Below are 25,415 nucleotides of genomic sequence, written 5' to 3' on the forward strand. Positions count from 1 at the left end.
AATTCAATCATTCTCCATAGTTTATTTATCAAAAACCAACATATATAATCTCATGGTCTCAGTGGCTTGTCTTGGTGAAATATATTCATTCAGATGTTATCCCAGAGGATTCTTATTTGTTTGAGCTTAGTCTACATAATGTTTCCTAGAGGGAATTTTCGAAGTTTTTTCTGTTCATAAACAAACAAAAAAAATGGAGTTAAATTCAGTTTTGAGAATAACTTGAGGCTTTCGTTAACGAATTGAGTCTAGGTTATACCACGCTGATTCAAAAAAAAATTAAAATAAAACTAGAAATTCTAATTTTACTTTTTTTTTTAGATCGGAGAATTTTGATGGGACTGACTGGGAGAGGTGAATAAACAGTTCAGATTTTTTTTAAAAAAAGAGCATTAGTAGCACTTGTTAATGTAAACGTATCACAATCCCCTGATTATCTTTGAAAATAGAATGTGTACAGCTTTACCAATAGAATTTTGTAAAGAGAAATAACCTATATTGTTTGTTTATTATTCGGTTTTACTTGGTTATGTCCCATTTCAATTTGTTGATTCATAGCCGTGTTTTTCTTACTTTATGTAAAACAAATGTAGATTTTTTTTATTTTTTTTAACGAATGGATACAGTTTTTGTTGGTTAACAAATTATTTTTTTAAAGTCATAAAAAAAAAATAAACTGTCTGGGGAGAATTTTCTAATGAGGGAGACTTCAGGGAGAACAGGTTTCAAAAATGATGTTTCTGTTTGTTTATTTACATTGTCGACAATAGCTGTTAGCATAAGTGATAAAGCTTTCATTTTCGGGTTTATGAGAGTGGTTATAACCCTTAACACTCCCCCTTTCTATGCCACTTAATTTATTCAGGTTTGATGTAGTACGGTTTAAAAGTGTAGGCCAATAGTATAGTGCAGGGGTCTCCAATCTTTTCAGTCCGAGGGCCGCATTAACTATCAAATTTCAGTTCGGGGGCCAGTTTCTTCCAGGCATGTCTTTGATTTTTCTGGTCAAAGTTCCTCAGCCATCACCAACAAACGTTTTTTTTCCGTGGACAAAAAGATCGCCGCGGGCCGGATGAGAGGACCTCGCGGGCCCGCGGGCCGTAGTTTGGAGACCCCTGGTATAGTACATCAGGTAAAGGGCCGGTATCTTTACATCACGATTTAACAGACTCGACAGCCGGCCCAGTTACAGACCGTGACGACATGACCTTGACTTTTAGCGATTCACGGAGACAGCAAACACACACAGCTTCGCACAACGGAAATCGTGATCAAATAAAAATCTGCCCCAGATAAAAATAGCCCAGCACGCGGGAACTTCGTGATTGGATGTGTCACCCGAGGTAAAATAAGGTCACGAGACTCGAGATGACGGGGGTGGGGGTGGGGCAGGGAGATGTTAACATCTCATGACTGGAAATACGTGACTGGCGACAATCAAACTGGGACGCTTTATTCGCATCGATTCGGTTCAGTGAGTTTCAAATATGAAATCCTTGTATTTTGTTTCCATGCATAAAGCTACCCCTGTTATTGTGAAGCTACTGCACTAGAAATGTTTTGTACTGAGGGGAAGAATAAACAAAATCCGGTACTAAATTGAATTTTTTCTTACATTAAATGTCAACTCTGTCCATTTACTTCTCCACCGTTTACCATCATTTTATAATTCACATCTTCAAAAGCTTTTACATCATCTTCCCCCGCCTACACATATCTCCTGATTCCCCCCCCCCCCCCCAATGACCAACACTGATGACATTAATTCCAAGTATCAAATTTCATGTGTAAATTTCAATTAAACTTCACGTGAAGTGTTTACCAGTCCAATAAGCTCTTGGCTCAGAATCCGTTCACGGGTTAATAACTTGTATGTCGACAGTCATTATTTGGATGCTCCGCCAACATTGCAAGTAAAAATTGTCACGATTGATATGACTTAAATACCAACGATAAGTTTCCAATTGGGTCGGTGTTACGTACCATACGGGGACGGAGAAATGGGATAGTAGAGCGCTCAACTGCTATGTCTCGAGTTCGGATCTCGCTTCGAACTTGAGTGATAGTCTACACCAGGGGTCTCCAAACAGTCCGAGGGCCGCATTAACTATCAAATTTCAGTTCGGAGGCCAGTTTTTCCAGACATGTCTTTGATTTTTCTGGGCAAAGTTCTTCAGCCATCACCAACAAACGATTTTTCCTTGAACAAAAAGATCTCCGCGGGCCGGATGAGAGGACTTCACGGGCCGCATCAGGCCCGCGGGCCGTAGTTTGGAGACCCCTGGTCTACACGATCTCACTGAGTTCACCCAGTTCTGATGGCTACTTGCCTCGTGTTACTGGAAGTAAATGCGGCTGGGCTTATTGCTGACTTGTGGGACGGAGTGGTCTAGCGGTAAGAGCTGGAATGCTAACCCGTAAGTCTCGAGTTCGAATCCGGGTTCAAGTCAGTAGACCGTCACTGAGTCCACCCAACTCTAATGGGTACCTAACTCACGTTAGGGAAAGTAAATGCGGCTGGGCATAGTGCTGACAACACTATCTCTTCATATGACGAGGTCACAGAAACAAGTGAACTCTACTTCACTTGCCCCATAGACCGTCAGGTTTGAAAGGGAAACTTTACTTATTGCTGGCTACACTATCCGTTCACATACTGATGCCTAGAGACATTCGAGACATAAAATGACCATAAAGGTCCTAACTGAACTAAAATAAAGTCAATTGCACTGCGACAGCTATTTAGTACAACAAACACGACAAACAAACATATAGATTAAAGATCGCATTAAGCAAATATATGACGAAATAAAACAAACATCACACAAGCTGTCATTTTCTTGGGAACTAGCCTCATCCGTTGTAAGTTTGAAAATTACATACAACTTGAAGTATGTTGTAGAACACTGAATTCAGTGTTCTGCGCCAGTCAAATGTATTAAGCAGCTTCTTTGCGGGACATTTGTTATTGACTAACTACGCCATTGCTATACAAATATATTCTTTAGGACCTGGGTCTAAATTGTAAAGACCTCACATCTTTGAAGCTGAAACATAGTATTTGTCCTTCGGTATTCAATATAGGGTTAAAGAAAAACTCATTTGTGTAGGCCTACATGTCAAAGTGTTTTAATATTCCAAGGTGAATGCAATGTGTAACGTTTTAACAGCGATTGAGCTACAGTTCTTCACATACGAAATGAAGAATAGTTCAATTGTATAGGTTTTAAATGCCATCTTCGTATTTAAAAATAAGAAATATATTTCTTAAGACAGTATATTTATATTCAATTTTTTTGTCAGCATTAACAAAATAGAATGGCATTTTAAGGGAATAAGCTGAGGTTTTTTTTTTAATTTTACAATTTAAATACTTGTACCATGTTTGTCATTTGCAAGTAGGTATAAAACAGAAATAAAAGTTTAAAAACAAATAATTTTTTGATAGAGCTACTGGTCAGAATTCTACAAGGGTCCGAAAGATCATATATCATTTACCATGAACTATTTTTTTCCCATGAAAGCTATCACTATTCCCGCGTGGAGTTTCTCACTTATCTTTATATGAAAGATTATGTAGGGAGGCACTTCGAGTGGAATCTTTCGATAAAAATATAGTAGTTAAGTTGGTGATAAATCCGCTCCTTTTTCAAGAAAACAAATTGATCCATGAGACGGCGAGACATAACGCTTGACTGATAACCCGAAAATCTGGAATCCGGGTTCAAGTCAGTAGAACGTCCCTGAGTCAACCCAGCTCTGATGGGTACCTAATTCATGTTAAGGGAAATAAACACGGCTAATCATAGTGCTGGTCACACTATTCCTATTATGCCGAGGTCAAAGAAACAGGTAAACTCCACTTCAATTTCCTCATGGACCGTCAGGTTTCAAAAGGGAACTTTACATAGATCTATAGGTTAAACGTTTTTAGAATATTCAGCTTTATGTATAAATTCTAATTCAACAGGTTTTTTTGAGAAATCACCGGAAATCACTCAACAGTTGATTAAACACACATATACGCACAAATACATATATACATACATACATATAGACTAGATAACATGACTCAACAACATGTAAAATGTGAGTTGTGAAAATCTGGATTTTGACACTTTCCCAGAAATGTTGTATACCCGAGAGTAAAAAAATAAATTCACGTAGATTACAGTCTAGTGGATTCACAAGTTAAGGCACAATGAAACCCTGTGTGTAATGTAAAATAATCGGAGAAAAACATGTTCCCAAAGTAAAGTTTCTCCCTTTCCGCTTCATTCTCACGTCATGCACTGCTGATTTTGAGAAGTTTAGACGGCACAAACATTCAATTGTCTACAAACCAGGACACGGTATAGCAAGATGGCGGGAAATGTTGAGGGGGGCGGGGGGGGGGGGGGGTTAGAGGATAAGGCTATCAAGTAAAATCAACTTAAAATACCACACTCAATATTACGAGAAGTAGGCTATCGTTGACTAGAATGTTATACGTTAAAATAATTCTAGTCATTTGGTAACATTATCAGGTTAAGAAAGGAAATTAGTCAATAAGATGAACGTGTATTTCTTTATTAGCTACTTTAATACAGATATAACTTAAAAAATATATTTCCATATCTTACACAAATAAAATATAAAATGGGTTAAATATTGGAGAGAGCGGCAGTGTGTATATTAAGTGGAATTAACACAGTATTTACATTCTTTACCCTCAGCCTTGTTAATGTACTCTTACTAAGTTCGTCTACCAAAAAAATACCTTTTTCAAAAGTTCCCTCTCTCTGTAATCAAATACTATATGACAGTGAGTTGGATAAATAAAAGAGGATGTTTAAAATAGATTTCGGAACGTCTCCAGAGTTTCTTTGTTTAAATATTTGTTTATGAAGATAAAACCCAGATCTATTGTAAGTGCTTTAGTTTTAAACCGGTTGGCCTATTAACAGACGCGTACTTTTTCTCTTTTATTTGGATGTGCATGACTGTTTCGGTAATCGCACTTAACACTACATGGTTAATGCTTAGATAAAAGAAAAGTCTAGGTTTATTCCTTATTAATTTATATGGCTTACACTTTTTGGCCTGAGCGATAGAGTGCTAGGCTGCTAACCTAAATAACTCGAATTCGAATCAGGGTCAAAGTTAGTAGAACGATGTTTAGTCCAAACAGCTCTGATGGCTTACCAAATTAAAGTTAGGGAAAGTATAGACGGCTAGGCAAAGTGCTGATCACACCTCCTTTGTATAAAGATTAACTTTACTTCATGTATCCAATGGATCGCTTATTTACTTATTAAACAGAAAAGTAATTTAAATATGTTAAGATTGTATTCGAAATTTAGATACACCCAAGCTAGAAGCAAGTTGATTATACTTTTCACCACTGTAGCCTTAGAAGCAAAGGAACATTATGATACATTTCAAGTTGAAAGCTTGAGTTAAATTGGAAGATAAAAAATTGATTCAGATTCGCTGAAAACAAATGAATGGTATTTGTTCTTAATGTTTAATAATTTGAAATAGTATTTTAGTATATTTTTTTTATTTTTTTATAAATATGTTTAGCTAAGAAATATTCAATTCATACATTGTTTTCTACACACACTACCTTGATAATTTACTTATTTAGAAAAAAAAATGATTTTCTTTACACCTGTAAGTAGGCTGAGTAGTAATCTAGACTTTACAATTCAAATCTAGATACTAGATGGTTTAATTAATCATTAATGAACACCTAATTACGACAAGAACATACTATGTATCAAGCAGTCTTGGTTGTGGACAAGATAGTTAGTGTATTTTTAACCCTATGAAACGAACATTAATTTTTTTTAAAAGCTGTCTGTTTAAGTTGCTTATAGAGTAAATACGGTAGTGTACACTAAAAGTAAATCACGGTCAATTTGAGATCAACGTGATCTTGTATGTTAAAGATGTAAATTCAGGTTTTCGTGTAGAATAAGAACTAAAAAGTTTACTTAAGTTACCCTCAGTCTCAGTTATCCAGTACAGATCACTAAAGCCTTATAAGGAAACTCTTCTAACCGTCATGCGCTGCGGCGTGGAAGGACTGGTTTATATCCTTGGTTGATCCAGTCAGCCCTGACTCCAAACTTTAATTTCGGGACAACCACATATCCGGGATTCGGTAACTACCAGGTTGTTTCACAATTTATGGTTGTATTTCAAAATAATCTTCAATAGACAAAGCAAGTTTTTCGTTACTTTGAATTTTATTATGTGTGCTTCCTGTGTCGTTATTCCTAATGGACTTTAATTGTTGTTGTTTGTTTTTTAATTTTAAAATTTCAGTTTTCAAATTATAATTATTTCCTACCTATTTATAATATTTTTTTTATAAAATTCCTTTGTTGCAATGTGTCGCAAAAAAACTCATTTTAAACAATCAATACTGCACTTTAAAAAAAAAAAAACTTTTATTGTTACTATCTATATTTTTGAGTAAATACAATAAAGCAATACTTTTACGAAAAGATAATCGTTTGTAACGTGCATACATTTTTTAGCTTATTTATATAGTGTGTGTGTGTATGTAGGCTATATATAATATGTATATATATATATATATATATATATATATATATATATATATATATATATATATATATATATGTATATATATATACATATATATATATATATATATATATATATATATATATATATATATATATATATATATATATATATATATATATGTATATAAGTAAATAATAACCAATATTGCACTTGTGTGGATAGAATGAAGAATACAGCAACCTTTATACTGTCAGTGACAAGTATGATAGCTTTTGTACATGGGTATCAAAAACCGACAACTGACCAACTTTCAACGATATGTGCTACCTTGGAGCCTGGTCATGGCAGTGGAAAACAAAACACTAATCCGCCATTCATGATAAGCTTCGGTTCTACTACAACCTATAGCCCTGGTAATCCAGTCACAAGTAAGTCTAACCTTTGTACCTACATACATGTAAAGGAGTTTTATTTTCTCATTAGTAATATATATTTTGCATTCGAAGTAATTGGCTAATCAATTTATTTTATACGTCTACTGATACTCTACTAAGTCTCACATTATAAAACAATACCTATACCTTTATATCGCACACACGCACACACATTCGCAAATATATATATATATAATTCTTTATTTTTTTTTTAATTTTTCTAGTTACTCTGAGGTCTTGCATGAAGTATACATTCAAAGGGTTTTTTATGCAAGCACGCTATGCCGCTGTTGGTTCAGACCAATCACAATACTTAGGATCTTTCATAGCAGACAATACAGTTACCCATTGTAATGGGCATGTAAGTGTTTTGTTTAGAGATGACTCGCTTTGATATTGTAAAAGAATTCCGTTCCGGTAAAATTATGCAAACTATTAAAATTGTGTTTCTATGTTTTATTTAGTTCAAATGTCTATGTGTGTGTTTGTTTCTTAGTTTGTCTGCGTATTTGAAGATAAACTTGTTTTAGACCCTATTATAGTTTATCTTTTCCAATGAAACGTTATAGATACAAACGTCGCTGAAGACAACGCAATTACATCTAATTTTAATCTAAGTAGATAATAAACAAGTCATAAAACATTAATTTAATGATTAGTAAATGTTATAAAAAAAAGGGGAGATAACATTATTAATTACAATCGACCTGCTTATATAAGAGACACTAATAAAAAAAATGGCTACAAAAAAGCAGAATATAACTAACAAAGAATAGACTTTTAACAAGTACTAGCTACCGACGAACGAACGTCCAAATAACTTTAACCCATATTATCCCAAGGTCTCAAATTTTTATAATTTTTTTATATGGTTTAGCTTTTGGGCACTGAATGAAGGAATGACTATGGATTTTTTTTAAAAATCAATACTTTTTAAAATATCGATTTTTTAAAAAACGTCCCATAAATGGGACGCTAGCAACGAACGGCCCCATGCACATTTATTGAAAAATAAAATCATTTATCACGAAATATGGCTAATCACGCGAAAATTAAGCTGTATACTGATTTTGTATTGTTAGGCCAATGATTACATTGTTTAGGACAGCTAAAAATAATGATAATAATCAATTGGGTTAGCCATACCATGGTCTAAAATACAGAAATTTTGTTCAAAAGTCTATTTTTCTTTTAATCTAGCATCCATCAAAGTGAACAACACTTGGAAATAAGTAAAGCTGTGACTAGTACATCTAATTATACACACATGATCACACATATTGTTATTATTCATCGAAACTGTAATATAATTAAATATAAATAATTGATTTTTTGGGGGGCGTACTTGAAATTTTCAGGGGGGGGGGGACTTAAATTTCAGGGGAAGGGTGGACATTGGTAAAAGTATGTTTTATATATAAATTCCATTTTGATCTGGGTGCAGAGCCCCCACCCCACCCCTGTCCGAAATGATGCCTGAAAGAAACTCTGCCCTCAGTGAATTTGCAAAAGACGATCCGGTCCAGTCCCAGATGTCATCCAGCCATCTTCTCTTTTGTTACCCTTGCTATTCCCCCCCCCCCCCCTCACAGGCGTACATTAGGACATCAGACATCTTATGTCTAGGGCACGGATCCAATTCTGGGGGCCTGTATTGAGTGTTTGTGGCTCTCATCCATGTATGCACCTCACTATCCGAACAGCTCCCAATCTAACACCAGGAATCTCCTTAAAGAGTTAACAAATTAAAACTGGTATCGGGAACACTTGGATGGGAATATTATTGGGGCATGACACTAGTACACAGCTAATTCACATTTCTGCTATATGTAGCTTGAGCTCTTATATGAAGAGAGTTAACCAACCCCCTTGACTGGATCATTTCACCTCAATCGTGGCCATTGTTATCATTCTGGTTTGTTATAATTTTAATATCACGCGCTAGTTAATTTACAGCAATACTAAATTAGTTTATATTCAATGATATTAAATACTTCAGTAAGCGTAATTCTGAAAACTTAAAAATAAAATGTAAGTTTTTCAATATTTGCAATTTTTTAATACAATAATATATAAGAAAATATAGCTCAAGGTCATAATTAAATATCTATAAATACTACTTAACACCCTAAAGTCAACAGTTAACAAAGTCAACAATTGTTTCACCATAATTAACAATTTAACATAAATATTTGCATCTGTGTTTCTCGCTAGTGTCCAATAAATGTGACGTTTGTGTAACAATCTGCATAAATATAGGTCAAGGTCATAGATAAATATCTATAAATAGTACTTAATACCCCAAAGTCAGCAGTTAACATAGTCAACAATTGTTTCACCATAAATAACCATTTAACATAAACATTTGCATATGTGTTTCTCGCTAGGGTCAAATAAATGTGACGTTTGTGTAACAATCTACATGGGGCCATTCGTTGCTAGCGTCCCACTTATGGGACGCTTGTTGTACACTTGATATAACGAAGTAGTAAAAAAAATTGTTATTCTTAAATTTTTATCAGATAGAAATATGGTACTGCTACAAGTTTCAAATGTATTTTGCACTTAAAATGTTAATATTTTAGAAGATATGCATTTTCCTGTGCGCATGTTTTCTTTTTTCCGCCATTTTGTCAAGTCCTGCAAATCCGGCACTATAACATTTTTCAAAATTATTTTTTTTCACAAAACACACACAAATTCAATAGTCTAACCATTTTCAAATACAATGAAACATAATTTGTGTTTTAACTAGTTTTTAATAAATTTTACCAATTTTTTTTACAAGCGTCCCATAAGTGGGACGCTAGCAGAATATGGGTTAATAAGCAGACAACAGGGCTTGTAAATCTCGGTCTTTCTCGTTTGAAGTTCAAAATCTCGTTAGCCAGGAAGAGGTATAAATTTTCGAACTAAAGTAGTTTGTTTTTTTAAAAACAAAACCAATATGACGGCTATTGGTTTCTGAGCCTCACATAAGGATTTTAAAATGCCAGGAATACTCAAAAAACAACAATCATAAATGTTTCTAATAATAATAGAATCAAATTAAGTACCGTTATGCATAGGCTATTAATGTTATATAGACGATTAAAGTGCGTTTAGGACAAATTGTTACAGAGTCTAATAATAAATAATAACAAACTGAACGCTTTGTTTAAAAAATAACATTCGACGAAAGCTATAGTTTTCAATAAGCTAGACTACATCTTGTAGCCGATCATCATCATTGTTCACTATTTTAGAAAACTTAAGTATAACGAAAGAAGCTTTTCTATTTAATTTTTTTTTACCGACGTAATAAAAAATATTAAGATTTGGTTTGAAAAATACTAGCTGGCAAGTACGAGAACGAGAAGTTAGAGACCTAATTACAAGCAGTATAGGATTGGAGCGACAGCTAAAACGAAAACTAACGTCTGAACATTCATGTTACATTTTTTTTCTGTTACAAGTAGGCTACTGAACAACTGACCCAAAGTGAACACCACTGTCTTTAAACTAAACGTATTATGTTTTGATGCTCATGCGTGTTTTCTATTGTAGGCTATTTCACACAACGAAGACAGCGACAAAGTATTTAAAACTGTCACGTGGAATCCACCCAACACAAACACTACAGGACATGTTAATTTTATGTAAGTAACACAACCATAAAGTAAGTAACACAATCACAAAATCAAATAACACAACAAAAAGGTAAGTAACACAACCACAAAGTAAGTAACACAAACACAAAGTTAATTCTATGTAAGTAACACAACCACAAAGTAAATAACACAACCACAAAGTAAGTTACACAACCACAAAGTAATTAACACAACCACAAAGTAAGCAACACATACACAAAGTAACACAAACACAAAGTAACACAACCACAAAGTAACACAACCACAAAGTAAATAACACAACCACAAAGTAACACAAACACAAAGTAAATAACACAACCACAAAGTAACACAAACACAAAGTAAAACACTAACAGACAATTTAAAACAAATTTGCAGTTTTAGATTGGATACGTTAATGATTCTAGATAGGAGAACAAAATCACGTCAAACAAAATTAATAGAATCTAGCCCGGCTTATCAAATGTAAGCTCTAAGTAGGACACGCTTTTTTTAAATATTAAATTCTAGTTGCATTATATTTTTTTTTGCTTCTTATGAAGGATTAAGTTTTATGTCGCGGACAAAACCACTACAAATACTAGGTTCACCACGTGATCAGATACATTTACATTGTACAGCGTAAAATAAAAACATGCCTTATATTTGTATCAATGTGCAAACGTTCTTTGAAGGGTGACTTTTGTAATGGAGGAACATGAATACTGGAGCTACATTACATCCCAGCCTTTGTTGGACTCGAGGCTAAATACTACTGGAACACTAAATCCTCCTACAATGCTATTAGCTAACTGCACAGGTACTCAGACATAAAATATTTTCTTTATTTTGTACTTAATTTGTGTACGTAACTTAACAAAAATCGACACATCTGACAGTATTACAACAACAAAGTGCTTATTATATTAAAACTTGAATTCGAAGTGTCAAACACTGTTATGTTAGTAGAATATGGACAGTTAAATATTAAAAATTTGAATATGAAATATCTGAATTGTTCGGGTTAGTAGTCCCTCATAAGAAAAGTTTACTATACACGCCGTATATTTCACAAACTAAAAGGAGATTTGACTTTAAAAAAAAAACGCTTTTGAAAAAACTGTTCCATGATGAAAAAATTAACAATTGACATCTAACCATCACAACGTGGATACATTCTAAATGAAGGTAACATAAATTATTCTATAAAATCAAGTAAATATTGTTTATTAAATTGTTAGGAGCTTTCAACCAATCATTGAAAAAGACACATTTTTGACTATTTAAAGATTTGGTCATTTGACAATTGGGGTATTACTTACAGTACTTTTACAAGATTTTATATAAATCGTCAATTCAATCTAAATTTAAAAAAAAATAGATAAATAAATAAAATATAACTAAACTAACAGAAAAAAAACCCAGCCTATACACAATACAGCATTGAAAAATACAAATAACGAACAGTCTTTTATTACCGTCTTTTTAAGTTCAGGGTACACTGCTTTGCAGTAAAATTGACAGCAGTCATTATTATTCTAACTAAACTTATTAGGTAGGCCTATACCTGTCTACTTATTCAGGAACAGCAACTTGTTATAACAATATATATTGTAATTCAATAATTAAATTATTTGAAATATGTGCTAAGTAACACTCTTGACGAAACCATTAGGCACTTCGTGTATGTCATATTTAATGTACTTGATTTGTTTCTTCTTCAGCCGCAAGTACCGCTTCCTATATGGCATATAATCAAGCTACTGTCTTCACATTCTTTGGGGTCATTCAGGCAGTATTATACCTATGGTAAATGTTTGTAGTAAACTACATCGTTTCCGCATTTATCGAAATGTAAATCACAGAATTGTAATTAAAGCACTTTAATTATGTAAGTTAATTTTTTTAAAATAAATTTTGATGTTTGGTTTTGTAAACAGTTATTTTACGTACCTGGTTTTATATTATTTTACATGTGCAAGTGTATTTTTAGCTACACTGTTTATTGAAAAAAAACACAATGAAAATATTTTTTTAAATAATTTTTTTTTAATAAACAATTATTATTTTACTTACCTGGTTTCATATTATTTTACAAGTGCAAGTTTAATTTTATTTACACTGTTTGTTGGAAAAAAAACACAATGAAAAATAAAATGTTTATTTTGATGTGTTAATTTTGAATGAGATGTGTATAATAAAGATTTTATCATTTTTGCTACACACATAGTAATTTTTTTTTTTTTGCAATTAACATTTTTCCTGGGTCGAATCAATGTATAATTTTCAAAATAAAAATAAATTATATTGATTTTAATTCAAATATGTGCACATATTTTTACACGTTAAAACATTAGCAGTGACTTGATGTTGTAAAACTCAAGATTACACCGTGGGAATCCCTCACTATGGAATATGTTTGTGCATATAGCAACAGCTGTCTAGCGACACATTCCCACATCGGGGCAAACTTCAAATTTGGCAGTCCCCAATACTGGTACATATATATGAGCCCACATATTGATTTTATACGTCAAATTGAATATAATGTAAATAAAAAGAAAATCACGTATGATCAAATTAAATTTAATGATAAATGGTTAAATAGAAATAAAGTTGATAAAAAAGTTGAAGTATAAAAATAATCGACTGTAATGGGTATGAATAATTAATGATAAAGATTTACGGCACATTATCTTTTGGCCACCTCAGATAGGTCTTTGCGCCACAGTGGTGGCATTTTCGTTATACAATGGATGTCATACCACATATATTAAACATCTTCTGAAATTTGTCTGCTCTTAAATTAGTATCAACTGGTGAACTACGTCGGTATACGATTATATTGAAGTATTTTTCTAGTGTATAATTGACACCCCATATCACGAGACCAGAACTTAACCAAACTTTCTACACTTGGATTAAAGCAGATATCCAATCATCCTAACCTGTAATTTTCTTAGGATTGTTACGGCAACACGACTGCCTTTTACACAATGTCGTATCGGAAGTACTGGTCCGCAATTTTTTTTTAAATTCTAAAACAAAAATGGCGCAAATAACTTCTTTTCGAATCATAATGTTTCACATAGCACACAACAATGGAAATAGTTTAACTTTTTCGGAAAACTATGAGAATTTTTTTTTTGTGTATTGGTTAATAAATTAGAGAATTTTAATAAACAAGCGCGTGTGACAATAGCAGAATATGGTTAAATACACCTGAAGTACAAAAGAAGATATCATTTAGATCATTTCATTTACCTCATTATTGGTCATACAAAATTTTAAGTATAATGTATAGAATTTTATAATAAACATACACACCGTAATATTTAACAATGTCTAAAAGTTAAGTTACACACAAATGGTTGCGAAATTGATTTATTTTTTCATAATCATTATTTCTCATTTACCCCAGAGGGATGTCTAAAAATAACCCATGTCTCTTATTCTTGAACCCGATTTCCTCTAAGTACAGTAATTATGTTGTCTAAAAATAGCAACAGCTATCCGCCGTCAAGTAGCTATCCAGAGATGAGCGATCTGCTTTGGTTAGTCAGCACCATTTATCCATAGACCGATCCTTAGCTACAGAAATCAATACGTTTTCCGATAATTCCAATAATAAACATGCCCTGAGGATGTAACTGTCTAACCCCTCGCCTAGTAACGATACGGTAAACCTTTATTGGTTAGCCTTTGATGTTTTGCGTAAATGGAGTTTGGCATTATTTTTATTACATTTTGTCGCATGATTAAAACCCAGATGCTCAAATATTTTTTAATCTTTAATATTTTTGAGATAACAATTTTTAAGTAAGTCCACACATATAATTTTTTAAGTAGGTGTCGTTTAAATTATGTACAGCACCTCTCTCTCTCTCTCTCTCTCTCTATCTCTCTCTCTCTCTCTCTCTCTCTCTCTCTCTCTCTATATATATATATATATATATATATATATACAGAAATATATAAATATATATATATATATATATATATATATATATATATATATATATATATATATATATATATATATATATATATATATATATAAATATATATATATATATATATATATATATATATATATATATATATATATATATATATATATATATATATATATATATATTGGCAGGTGAAGTAGAGTTCATATGTTGTTTTTATCTTGGAATATGAAGGGAATGAGTGGTCAGCACTTTGGCGCAACCGCCTTTACTCCCCCTAACTTGAGTTAAGTACCCACCAGAGTCTACTGATTTGTACCCGGACTCGAACTAGAGATTTTCGGGATAGCACCCCAGAGCTCTACCACTAAGACCTCGCCGTCCCCTTAGAGAATATTATTAGTGGTATTTAAATATATATTAATTGTTAAGTAAAGCCTGTAACTATTAGCAGAAAATTGTCCATTCTGCTTAATTACAAGTCACATACAGGGAGATAATGCTTCTGCAAACAACACAATTATCTTTCACCAGCACTGACCCGAATGCGCAGTCAAAATAATTGTTTTCATGAAATATTGAAACACAACCATAATTGCATATTCCTATGGCAACATTGATTAATGCTATTTTAAGCTACACTAGACCTTGTTTGAGACTATCAGGAAAGGTAAATTATACTGAAACTATCACAAAACTAAAACTTAAAGTAGTTTATAAATCCATAACCATTATATTAACTCTTACTCTTTGAGAAAGATTAATAAATTTAACAGAACAAAACATTATATATTACATATCCTTATAAAAATAAAAGAACTAAAGCAAGTTAGTAATATTATTCGCCAATTAAAAATTAAATATTGCATTTTTAAAAGATAATATACAGAATATATAGATTTTCAAAAAGTAGTAATATTATAATTTAAAAGAAGTCAGCAATACTGTTACATATTGTGTCAGCAAAATAGATGCGCTGAATTCACTTTCAATTTTAAAACTTTGCGTAAATAAAAATATTGAGGTATTAAAACACAATATAACACTTTACCATCAATTTCAGTGAATAACATTGACTTTAAATACATCTATACCACTTACATTTTAGACAATATTTTTTTACAATGGAAACGTTACCTGTGACGGGTATTCCCAATAAACGTCAAGAGCTAATTTAAGCATCAAGAAATCAATATTATGGTAGTGTGAGACGAATCCGTGAGCGTCATGACACGGACATCCAACAAGCTGCTGACGTGAGTTGTGTCATTTTTCGTTCAAAACTTGGACGTTGTTTGCTGTGAGCCAGTTCAACGTTTGGTAAATTTGATCTACTAACTTTATATTTTATTTAAATATTTCTGTATTTTTATTAGTATATTTTTTATTCCTACCGATTGTTATATTTTTATTCTATATATCAGGTCAACGTTTCGTAAGTTTGGTCTTTTAACCTTATATGTTATTTAAATAATTACGCAAGTTTATTATAATTTTTAAAAATTTTACTACTTTGTTATATTTTATTTTGGTGGCTTATCATTTGGAAAATCGATATTTAGTTACGTCTTACAGAAAATTTGATTTTTTTTTATTATTTAGAAATGTATCGCTTGTTTAAGCTTTCTGTCGAAACATATTGCTCAGAGAATGCGTGTTAAAATAGTCTTATTTTACAGAATCATTAGGAAATAAAATTTATAACTTCTGATTAAAATAAAAATGATGTTGCTACACCTCCCAACAATTAAATCATGTTAGTTTTTTAGTAAAAATTGAAATTATAATTTAAAAAAAAAACATTTCATGGAACAACTTTTTTTATACGCAAACTCTTATATAACATAAACATTGATAGTGAACAAATCAATAATAACATGCTTAAATATAAGTGCCTTATGTAACAGTTGATTCAATTAGCACGCCGGTGTTAGAGTTAGGTTCAGTTAGTTTTCAGCCATCATTAAAATGGGAAGCCGATTCGACAAAATGCGAATGTTTTAACATAACAGCAGATGGTTTGGAGACTGTTTTTGCTTTTATCACTACATTAGCCCTGTCTATCGTGTCTTTGTTTTTACTTTTATTACAACATTGACGCAGTCTATCGTGTCTTTGTTTTTACTTTTATTACAACATTGACGCAGTCTATCGTGTCTTTGTTTTTACTTTTATTACAACATTGACGCTGTCTATCGTGTCTTTGTTTTTACTTTTATTACAACATTGACGCTGTCTATCGTGTTTTTGTTTTTACTTTTATTACAACATTGACGCTGTCTATCGTGTCTTTGTTTTTACTTTTATTACAACATTGACGCTGTCTATCGTGTCTTTGTTTTTACTTTTATTACAACATTGACGCTGTCTATCGTGTCTTTGTTTTTACTTTTATTACAACATTGACGCTGTCTATCGTGTTTTTGTTTTTACTTTTATTACAACATTGACGCTGTCTATCGTGTCTTTGTTTTTACTTTTATTACAACATTGACGCTGTCTATCGTGTCTTTGTTTTTACTTTTATTACAACATTGACGCTGTCTATCGTGTCTTTGTTTTTACTTTTATTACAACATTGATGCTGTCTATCATGTATTTGTTTTTTATTTGATCATTACATTAGCGCTGTCTATCATGTATTTGTTTTTTATTTGATCATTACATTAGCGCTGTCTATCATGTCTTTAACCGTTTTGCATTTTCTTTAACATAGCTAAAATGTTGACTCTACATCTTATCTTTATCATAATCCAAACTTTGGCTAGCTGAGCGATACATAAAGAAAAAAAAAAGATTTACATTTAACCACTAAATTCACAATGTTGTTGTGAGAGCGTTAGAAAGTATAGTAACACGATTTTGCACTGTGCGCATTGATGATTTTTCTACTTCGTGTGTTATGAAATATCTATACAAGCCATCAACTTAATGTCAACTTTAGAGCATAATTCCCCTGACTTACATTGACCTTGCACCTGTGTCATGTGGTACAACATCACGTCCCACTTAACAGCCATTTCCGCCGCAGATGGTTAGTGATATCGTGTTTCCGAGTGCTACGCGTGATCGACTCCAGGCTATTTAAAGCTGAACAATCGATCCTGGGTTGTTGAGTCATTCACTAGCGATGCTTGGATATACAGCGTATAACTTTTGTCAGTTCTATACGGGCTGTTAGTGACTTGTGTTTGTGGGTGGGTGTGGCTGGTTTGACTTGTTTTAGATTTGTGTTTCGGGTTTGTAGCTTCGACGCTTTGTTTTAATTAATAATTTAAAAAAAAACACTACATTAATTATTAAACGTATTGCGAATTTTTTTTTTAAATAAGGGAAAAAATGCTGACCAATCATTGTGAACTACTGATTATTATAGTATGTATGCCTATATATCCATTAATTGTTAATTAAAAAAACAATATATGTTATAAACGAGAAACTCATACTCAATAGATTAAAAAAATATTTTCTCCACAGGAAGATGATCGCCCTAACCCTAACGTTCCTTCTCCTGACCATAACCTGTACCCAGTGCTACCCCAATGGCCAAAACGTGGACAGTGTCTGCGACAGTCTGGTGCCTAGCCACCCTGGGGAGCCTAAAACCACCCTGCCCCCCTACAACATCACCATACTTACTACCAGTTACAACGGCACAGGAAACATAGAATGTAGGTCACACCAAACTAGAGGTCACACGTTTGCAGGGTTTCTTCCGGACATTTTTCTCCGGGGGTTGGGGGAGGGAGCGGACCACTATATAAATTCTACTTCATTCGAGGGGGGGGGGGAGGGGGAAGAGACGACCCCTCCTACATTGCACGTTTGTTTTTCATGATTTGGTTATCTACTAGTGTCTGCCACCCCCCCCCCCCCCCCCCCACCGTCGGGCTGGTTTCGGTTATCTACTAGTGTCTATCGCCTCCCTCCTCACCCCTCTCTTACTGGTTTCGGTACTGAAAGCGTTCCAGTGGTACAGCATACCATTGTAAGCCATAGCTCGCTTTGTCCCGCATGACTTAAGAGCACTTATGTCAAAATTTCCACCCCGCTGACATCTATAACAGTCACACTTGACTTATCTTTCATTGTGAATTACTAGAGCGGATATTCATTCTTACCGATACGCGCTTTTAAACTTATCTGTATATATTATCTTTGCCTAGCATTTTGACAGGATTTTGTAGAGTTCTGATGCTAACCATTCGCAATCCATCAAAGTAGCATAACATATTAAATCACTGTACAGAAGTCCAAACATGTGAAACACACATTTGTAAACAATCAACTTACTTACTACTTATTGCAAAATGTACAGTCAATGATGTGAAATATGCTCTCACTTGTCACCATGTGTTAAATATAATAATAATAATGTAGACTCCCGCCCCCCCCCCCCTCCCCGCCCTTGTTATACCAGCAAATTAAAAAAAAAATACATATCCATCCTTTATCACAGCTTATAAGCAGCCATTTTCATCCCCTACCTCAGTCCAAAAGCAGACATTTCCACACTCCTCCCCATTTACCAAAACAGTCTATATAGGAACAGTGCATTCATACACGTCAGGACACATTGGCAGCATATATTTGTATATGTCGCTTCCTTTACAATCTTCACATTAATCCTAGCCTTAATACTGGTATAAAACGAACAAGAGTTACGCAAGGTCGATAACCACAAGTAAAGCACATTACTGTAATTTAGAGAATTCCTTCGCTTGAGTGTATACTGCCCGAACCTTAAGCTACTTAACTAATTAGAATAATTGGAATTAATCAGCCTAGTGATCATGTAATCAGGCTGACGTATTGTGGCACCTGAGTGACAACCGCAGGTATGATGAGTGTGTGTCCCAGTGTATGTTTAGACAGATTGCAAGTATAAACTAGCACAAGAGAGATGGGTTATCACTGGGGACAGTTGGAAAAACTAGCACGATAAAGTAAACGTATGATAAATTGGCTAAAAGTGGCGTGGTCAAGCTAGTGTTGGGGACTTTAACATCCTTAACGATTCCCCTTAAAAATAACACTTTAGCAGACAGTCAGAGGCGTAGCGACCCTTCCCGGCGCCCGGGGACAAACTTTTCGATTTGCCCCCCCCGCCCCCCCCCCCTCGAGATTTCCATTTGCACCCCCCCCCCCCCTCAAATTTTCGATTTGCACCCCCTCAACCCTTAACTTTATTTTTCCAACCCATTTTGGCGCCCCCTAAGGTCGGCGCCCGGGGACATATGTCCCCCCCCCCCTCGCTACGCTACTGCCGACAGTCATTGACTTTGTGCGCTAAAATCATTTTATGTAAACAAATTTAAAACGTTTAATATAACAGAATCTTATGCTCTTAAAATGGGAAATAAACATACTTTTGAGTCCCCACACCATTGTTTCAAATATATGCTAGTGAAGCAGCTAACTATACAAAATTTACAACTTTTTCTTTTTTTTTCTTTTCTACTTAGTGTCTCTCAATTCTTGCCCGAAGTTCCCTTTTAAGGGTTTTATGATACAGGCAAGGGACAGCAACAATACAAACATAGGAAGTTTTAACGTCATTACTGGGACGAGGACAGCTTGTTCTGGTGTAAGTAGGCCTACTATGGTTTTTTTTTTTTTGGTTTTTTTTAAATGCGTTTAAAATTGAAAAAAAAAATGGAAGGTTGCAAAACGCATTTGTTTTGGTTTAAGATTGAAATTGAATATGATGTAAGACCACATGTACATTAGCTTTATGTATGTTTTAGAAAAAAAACGGTTCGAGATAGAGTTTTTAATGTACAATTTTACAAAGACAGAATTATTTGAATGGAAAAATTTCCACTTCATTACACATTTTACAATCTAATGTGTAATTATCCTCGACCTTTGTGTGAGCCATATTTAAAACAAATTAAAGTATTACCCCTCCACAACAGCACGTACAGATTTTACTGATATTGTTTCTAGTATATACTAAAGTTTGTTAAGATACTCAAAATTTTCATGTAAAACACAAGCTTCAAGATCAAAGCTTTTGTAAAAATTCCGAAACGTTTAAAATATTTTCCTAACGTAATAGTGGTAACGTTTGTAACAACTATCATAACAGGCTGCTCTTGTACATTCGAGTTCCAATGACAAAACCAGTCTAGCTCTTACGTGGGTCCCTCCATCCAACTCCACTACCAACGTCTTCTTCAGGTAAAACATGTACCTGTCTAGCTATATGTTCTATACGTGTCAGCCGGTGAGTAAATATAACGCTCTCAGTGTGTACGTTGGCGTTTCATTTTATATACTCACATGTGTACGCATATTCTCTAAAAGTTTGAGTGTGTGTAAACACTATATTTTCTAAATATGCTGTTTTGGTATATGCTCTATATCTTCTTAATGTTATGTTATGATGTATGCTCTACATTTTCTAAATATTAAGCAATGGTATTCTTTATTTTCTAAACCCTAAAACTTCCAAGCATGTTCTTCAATGTAATGCCTATGTATCTCAGGGTGACATTTGTAGCTGAAGAAGATGAGTACTGGACGAACATAGTGTCAGACACACTCATGAACACCAAGTCTGGAAGTACGGAAATCAAGTACCCAAAAACCGCTGTCGATTGGAATTGTACTGGTAAATAAATAATTATCTTAAGCTTGATATGTACTAATTTCGTTAATTAGCATGTGGAAGAAGAATGCATAAATCATTCTGAACATCTATAATGATGTGACTCCCTTAGATATATCAGTGCAAAAAAACTGTAGTATACCCCAGACACAATGTGCTTATAATGTCATATAGTTATATTTATAGATTTATGCGAAGTTTTAGCTGACCAATAATTTTATCCGTGCTTATAAAGAGAGATAATCCAGTGTTTATTATTTACAAAAAATGATTAGTTCCCCTTGAGGATAAATTAATCACAAGTCAATTTGTTATTTTTAAAATTCTGAAATGTCAAAACGTTTTTTTTTTCTTCTCTTATTTGCGAATGGATGACAATGTACATGCCTTATTTACTTTTATTTTTTTTCTTGTTGCAACAATTCATAATTCTTTTACTATGTCAATTTTATCAATCTTCCACGTCGTGCAAAATAAAAACACGCCTATTTAAAATCATTTTTTTTATTCTCTCACAGCGAACTCAGCTGACCCCATGTGGCGCAGCCCAGCTCACCTGTACACGACAGCTTTGTTTGGACTGCTCACCTTCACCCTGTCTTTGTGGTGATGTCGTTATACAATTAATGTACTCTTGTCACCATTGGTGTTCTATATTAATGGACATTTTTTTGTTTTAAATTACATCACGTTAAATTTGGTATTTTGTATTTTGTGTAATTCACGATAAAAGATTGATGATGATATGAAATCAGCACAAGAGCCTTTTGATAATAAATTATTTTTTATAACTGGTGATGTTTTAGTATAAAATATATCTCTTTTAAATATATAATCTAGTTGGTATATTTGTATATTATGTTTTGATCTTTACGAACAAAAACTATTTCTATTTTTGCTGTTGTATAAATTGTATAAATCTTATATACAATTTGTTAAAAATTCATAATTACATGATCTCGTAATTTGTTTTTTAAATTACAAGAATTAAACAATGTCATTAGTTACAAAGTGGATAAAATCACAAACAAACATATTTTAATATGTTTACTATAATTGTTGTTATTAGTTAAAATAATAGCTTTACACATGTTAATAAAAATAGATTCCCAATCAATTTATCACTTTCTATCAACTTTGCTGATTGTTTTCTCAAAATAAACATTCCATTTGTTCAAATATCTCATTGTAAAAACAGTCTTCTTGATAAAACACCTAATGTTTAAATGTTTTTTTTTTAACTTTACATAATATAAGGTACACCTTGTCAGGTATTGATGTAAATAATTACTAACAACTTTGTGCCAATAATAAATAGCTACACAAGATCTTGTCTAAATATGCAGTAGGCCTATAACTCTACATGTCAAATACGTTCAAGAGGTTGAAAACTGTAACAAAAACCATGGCGGTAAGTGCGATCTGTGTCACCCCACCTGCAATGGAGTGAACACCAAACAAAAATATCATCAATTACTACCTCGGAGAAAAACAAATCATCAATTTTCAATAATTATTGAATATAAACATACACAAATAGAACAAAACTAACTACGAAATAAAAACTAGAGTATTTGTATAACCTATATACATATTTTTTTTTTAAATTGTCATTTGATAACTGCACATTATTGTTTTATTATAGGCCTACTTACCATCACTAGTACCTTTATAGATATCTAGTTCTGAAAAAAAAAGTTTGAAGCAATTATTTTACACTGTATTAGATTTTATTAAATTAATATAATTGTATAGTAATCCAATTTCTTAATCAATTCTATAATTGTAAAACTTACAATTATAATTGTTTATTTAACGACTAGGTAATTTTTTAAATTGCGTAACGACACCATATTTAGCTGAAGAATTACAATTATATCGTGACATTATCTTAAGTTAAACTGTGTTACAATGCCCATTTACTGTGCCAAGCAACAGTTTTTTTCCATTCCGAATCAAATATTTTTAAAAAATGTATATATATATATATATATATATATATATATATATATATATATATATATATATGGCCAATAAATGTTAATATAAAATATATATATATATATATATATATATATATATATATATATATATATATATATATATATATATATATATATATATATATATATATATATATATATATATATATATATATATATATTATATTTTCTTACCGCAATAGATTTGTCTATTAAACAGCTCTTCCTTTGATATTGAGTCCACCTATGATTGAGTTAATATATTATTCAAAAAATTGGACGCACAAATTATTACAGTAAAGTATACAATAAATATGCGGTATTACTTTTATCAAATAATAAAGAGTTAAAAACTTAAAAATGTATTTCAGATAATTTTCTTAAAGTTTGTAATATAACAGTAGATTTATTTAAAAAAATACAAATGGAGTAAATACACCAGAATACCATTGGTTTTTCTAGCATTAAATCCCATATAACTGCCGTAGCTAGTCTAGTACATAGTGTAATGGTCTGTTGTCATGTTAGGATGTGAGTTCATTTATAACTATTGTATGGAGCAGTAATAGTTTGTTGTGATGTTTTAAATATATAAATTTTTATTTAAGCAAGCCAGAATTAACAACGGGAAAACTCGTAAATAGTTTACACTTCATGCCTCAGTCGAACACATACCATCCCAGAAGTCAACCTCATCGGTAGTTAGGTAATCAGTTTTTAAAGATCATAACGTTGAAAGCACCGAAGTAAATGGAATTTATAGAGAAAATATATACTTTTATCAGTGTCCGCCTTACAGGAAAATATCAAGTTCCTCACCCCCTTTACCCCTGGAGAAAAAAGCCTGGAAGAAACACTAGTTGAAAATTTAAAAAAAAAAACAACTTACAAGTTGATTGATTTGTTGTATAACACAACTTGATCTCATCAAACAACCAACCAACTCCTCAGAATATCTGTAATAAATGAATGCATTTAAAGCACGACACTGACTTTATTATTATTACTCATAAAATGATTAATTATTATCTAATATAGTGCACATTTCTAAAAAAAACAATAGTGTATAAAAACAGAATATGATATGATAGTAAAAATATTATCTTGATGGAAATGTAAAAACAAACTGATGAAGATCAAAACATATTTTTGCAGCATTATTTACAAGACCCGCATTTGAAAAGGAATCACGATATTCATAGCATGCACATCGGCGTTTAAATCGACATAGAAAGGTACTTCAGGAAACTTACCTGACGTAATGCTACAGTCAACTAGAAAGTCATGTACCTCGCATTACTTATATGACGTAGTGTCAATGACCTCGGTATATATGTACCTCTCTTTGCTTACATGATTAAGTTAGGATCATCTGATTACTTACATAACCTAATGGTACAGTCACCGATAAAGTCATTGGTTGCATGACAAAACGACCGAACGATTATTAAGAAAGTAAAAATAAACTGTACTTTCAACCAATCCATTCTAAGAGCGTTTGCTTGGAGGAATCATGATCTTATCCAAATTTCAACATAATTTAAAATTTCATATCACATACATTCCAAGTGTAAAACTTGTTGTAAGCTATTCATTGTTTCCGTCATTGGCAAACAAATGCACATGTCTATTTGCCATTGATTAATTGAAACATAGTTGAAAATATTAAGTAACTACCGGTATGTTAAAGCGGTATCTTCAGAAAGTTTGCTGAAATACTCACGGGCAATATTTTCTTGCAAGGTCTAGTGAGGTGGACACACTCTGTAGCTTGGCCAGGTAGGAGTTGATGCAGACAGGCGCACTGCCGCACGCTGTTTATAGCATGACAATAAATTATTTAGCCTTGTTAATGTGCTGTTTATAGCATTAGATTCAAATATATAGCAGGTAGATGTCGCATTTTAGAGGGTACAAACTAGAGACTTTCATTGTGCTGTTTAAAGCATTCAAATATATAACAGGTAAAGGGTCCAAACTACAGACATTCAAATGCTGTATAACTCATTGCATTCAAATATATAGCCATGTTATATGTCGCATTGTTGACGGTCCAAACTAGAGACATTTATCTGCTGTTTAGAGCATTGTATTAAAATATATTGGCATGTGAATGAAACTTGTGAAATTATGTTTCTAATGTAGACAAACTAGAAATGCACCTAAAAAACGGCTGCTTCAGTTTTATCTAAACTATACGGCTGTGAAAAGACGACTACGAATTTTGAAATTGTAAAAAAATAAGGTAATTAAAAAGTCTAGTGACAATTTTAGCGCAATTTCCT

At 32.7% G+C, this 25,415-nt stretch overlaps 1 protein-coding gene and 1 long non-coding RNA gene across 3 annotated transcripts; one reads left to right on the forward strand and one right to left on the reverse strand.

Moving 5' to 3' along the window:
* Positions 1–6,063: 6,063 nt before the first annotated feature.
* Positions 6,064–12,788, forward strand: LOC131937038 (putative ferric-chelate reductase 1). 2 transcript variants are annotated; one of them, XM_059294227.1, is made up of 6 exons: positions 6,064–6,159; positions 6,763–6,968; positions 7,199–7,335; positions 10,521–10,612; positions 11,278–11,402; positions 12,307–12,787. In XM_059294227.1, the coding sequence occupies exons 2-6, from the start codon at positions 6,764–6,766 to the stop codon at positions 12,393–12,395; spliced, it is 648 nt and encodes a 215-aa protein (XP_059150210.1). In that variant the 5' UTR covers positions 6,064–6,159; position 6,763; the 3' UTR covers positions 12,396–12,787. The 2 variants fall into 2 exon arrangements, with proteins under 2 accessions (XP_059150210.1, XP_059150209.1); XM_059294226.1 differs by having other exon boundaries at positions 6,112–6,209; positions 12,307–12,788.
* Positions 12,789–22,192: 9,404 nt separating this feature from the next.
* LOC131937041 (uncharacterized) lies at positions 22,193–24,950 on the reverse strand. The gene is made up of 5 exons (XR_009386151.1): positions 24,854–24,950; positions 24,020–24,086; positions 23,326–23,374; positions 22,804–22,833; positions 22,193–22,584 (listed from the first exon to the last, which is right to left on the reverse strand). It is a non-coding gene; the product is annotated as an uncharacterized LOC131937041 (long non-coding RNA).
* Positions 24,951–25,415: the final 465 nt, after the last annotated feature.

This window comes from Physella acuta, unplaced genomic scaffold (genome assembly GCF_028476545.2).
Source record: "Physella acuta isolate Inbredline_101_S28 unplaced genomic scaffold, ASM2847654v3 ptg000199l, whole genome shotgun sequence".
Lineage (NCBI taxonomy): Eukaryota > Metazoa > Mollusca > Gastropoda > Physidae > Physella > Physella acuta.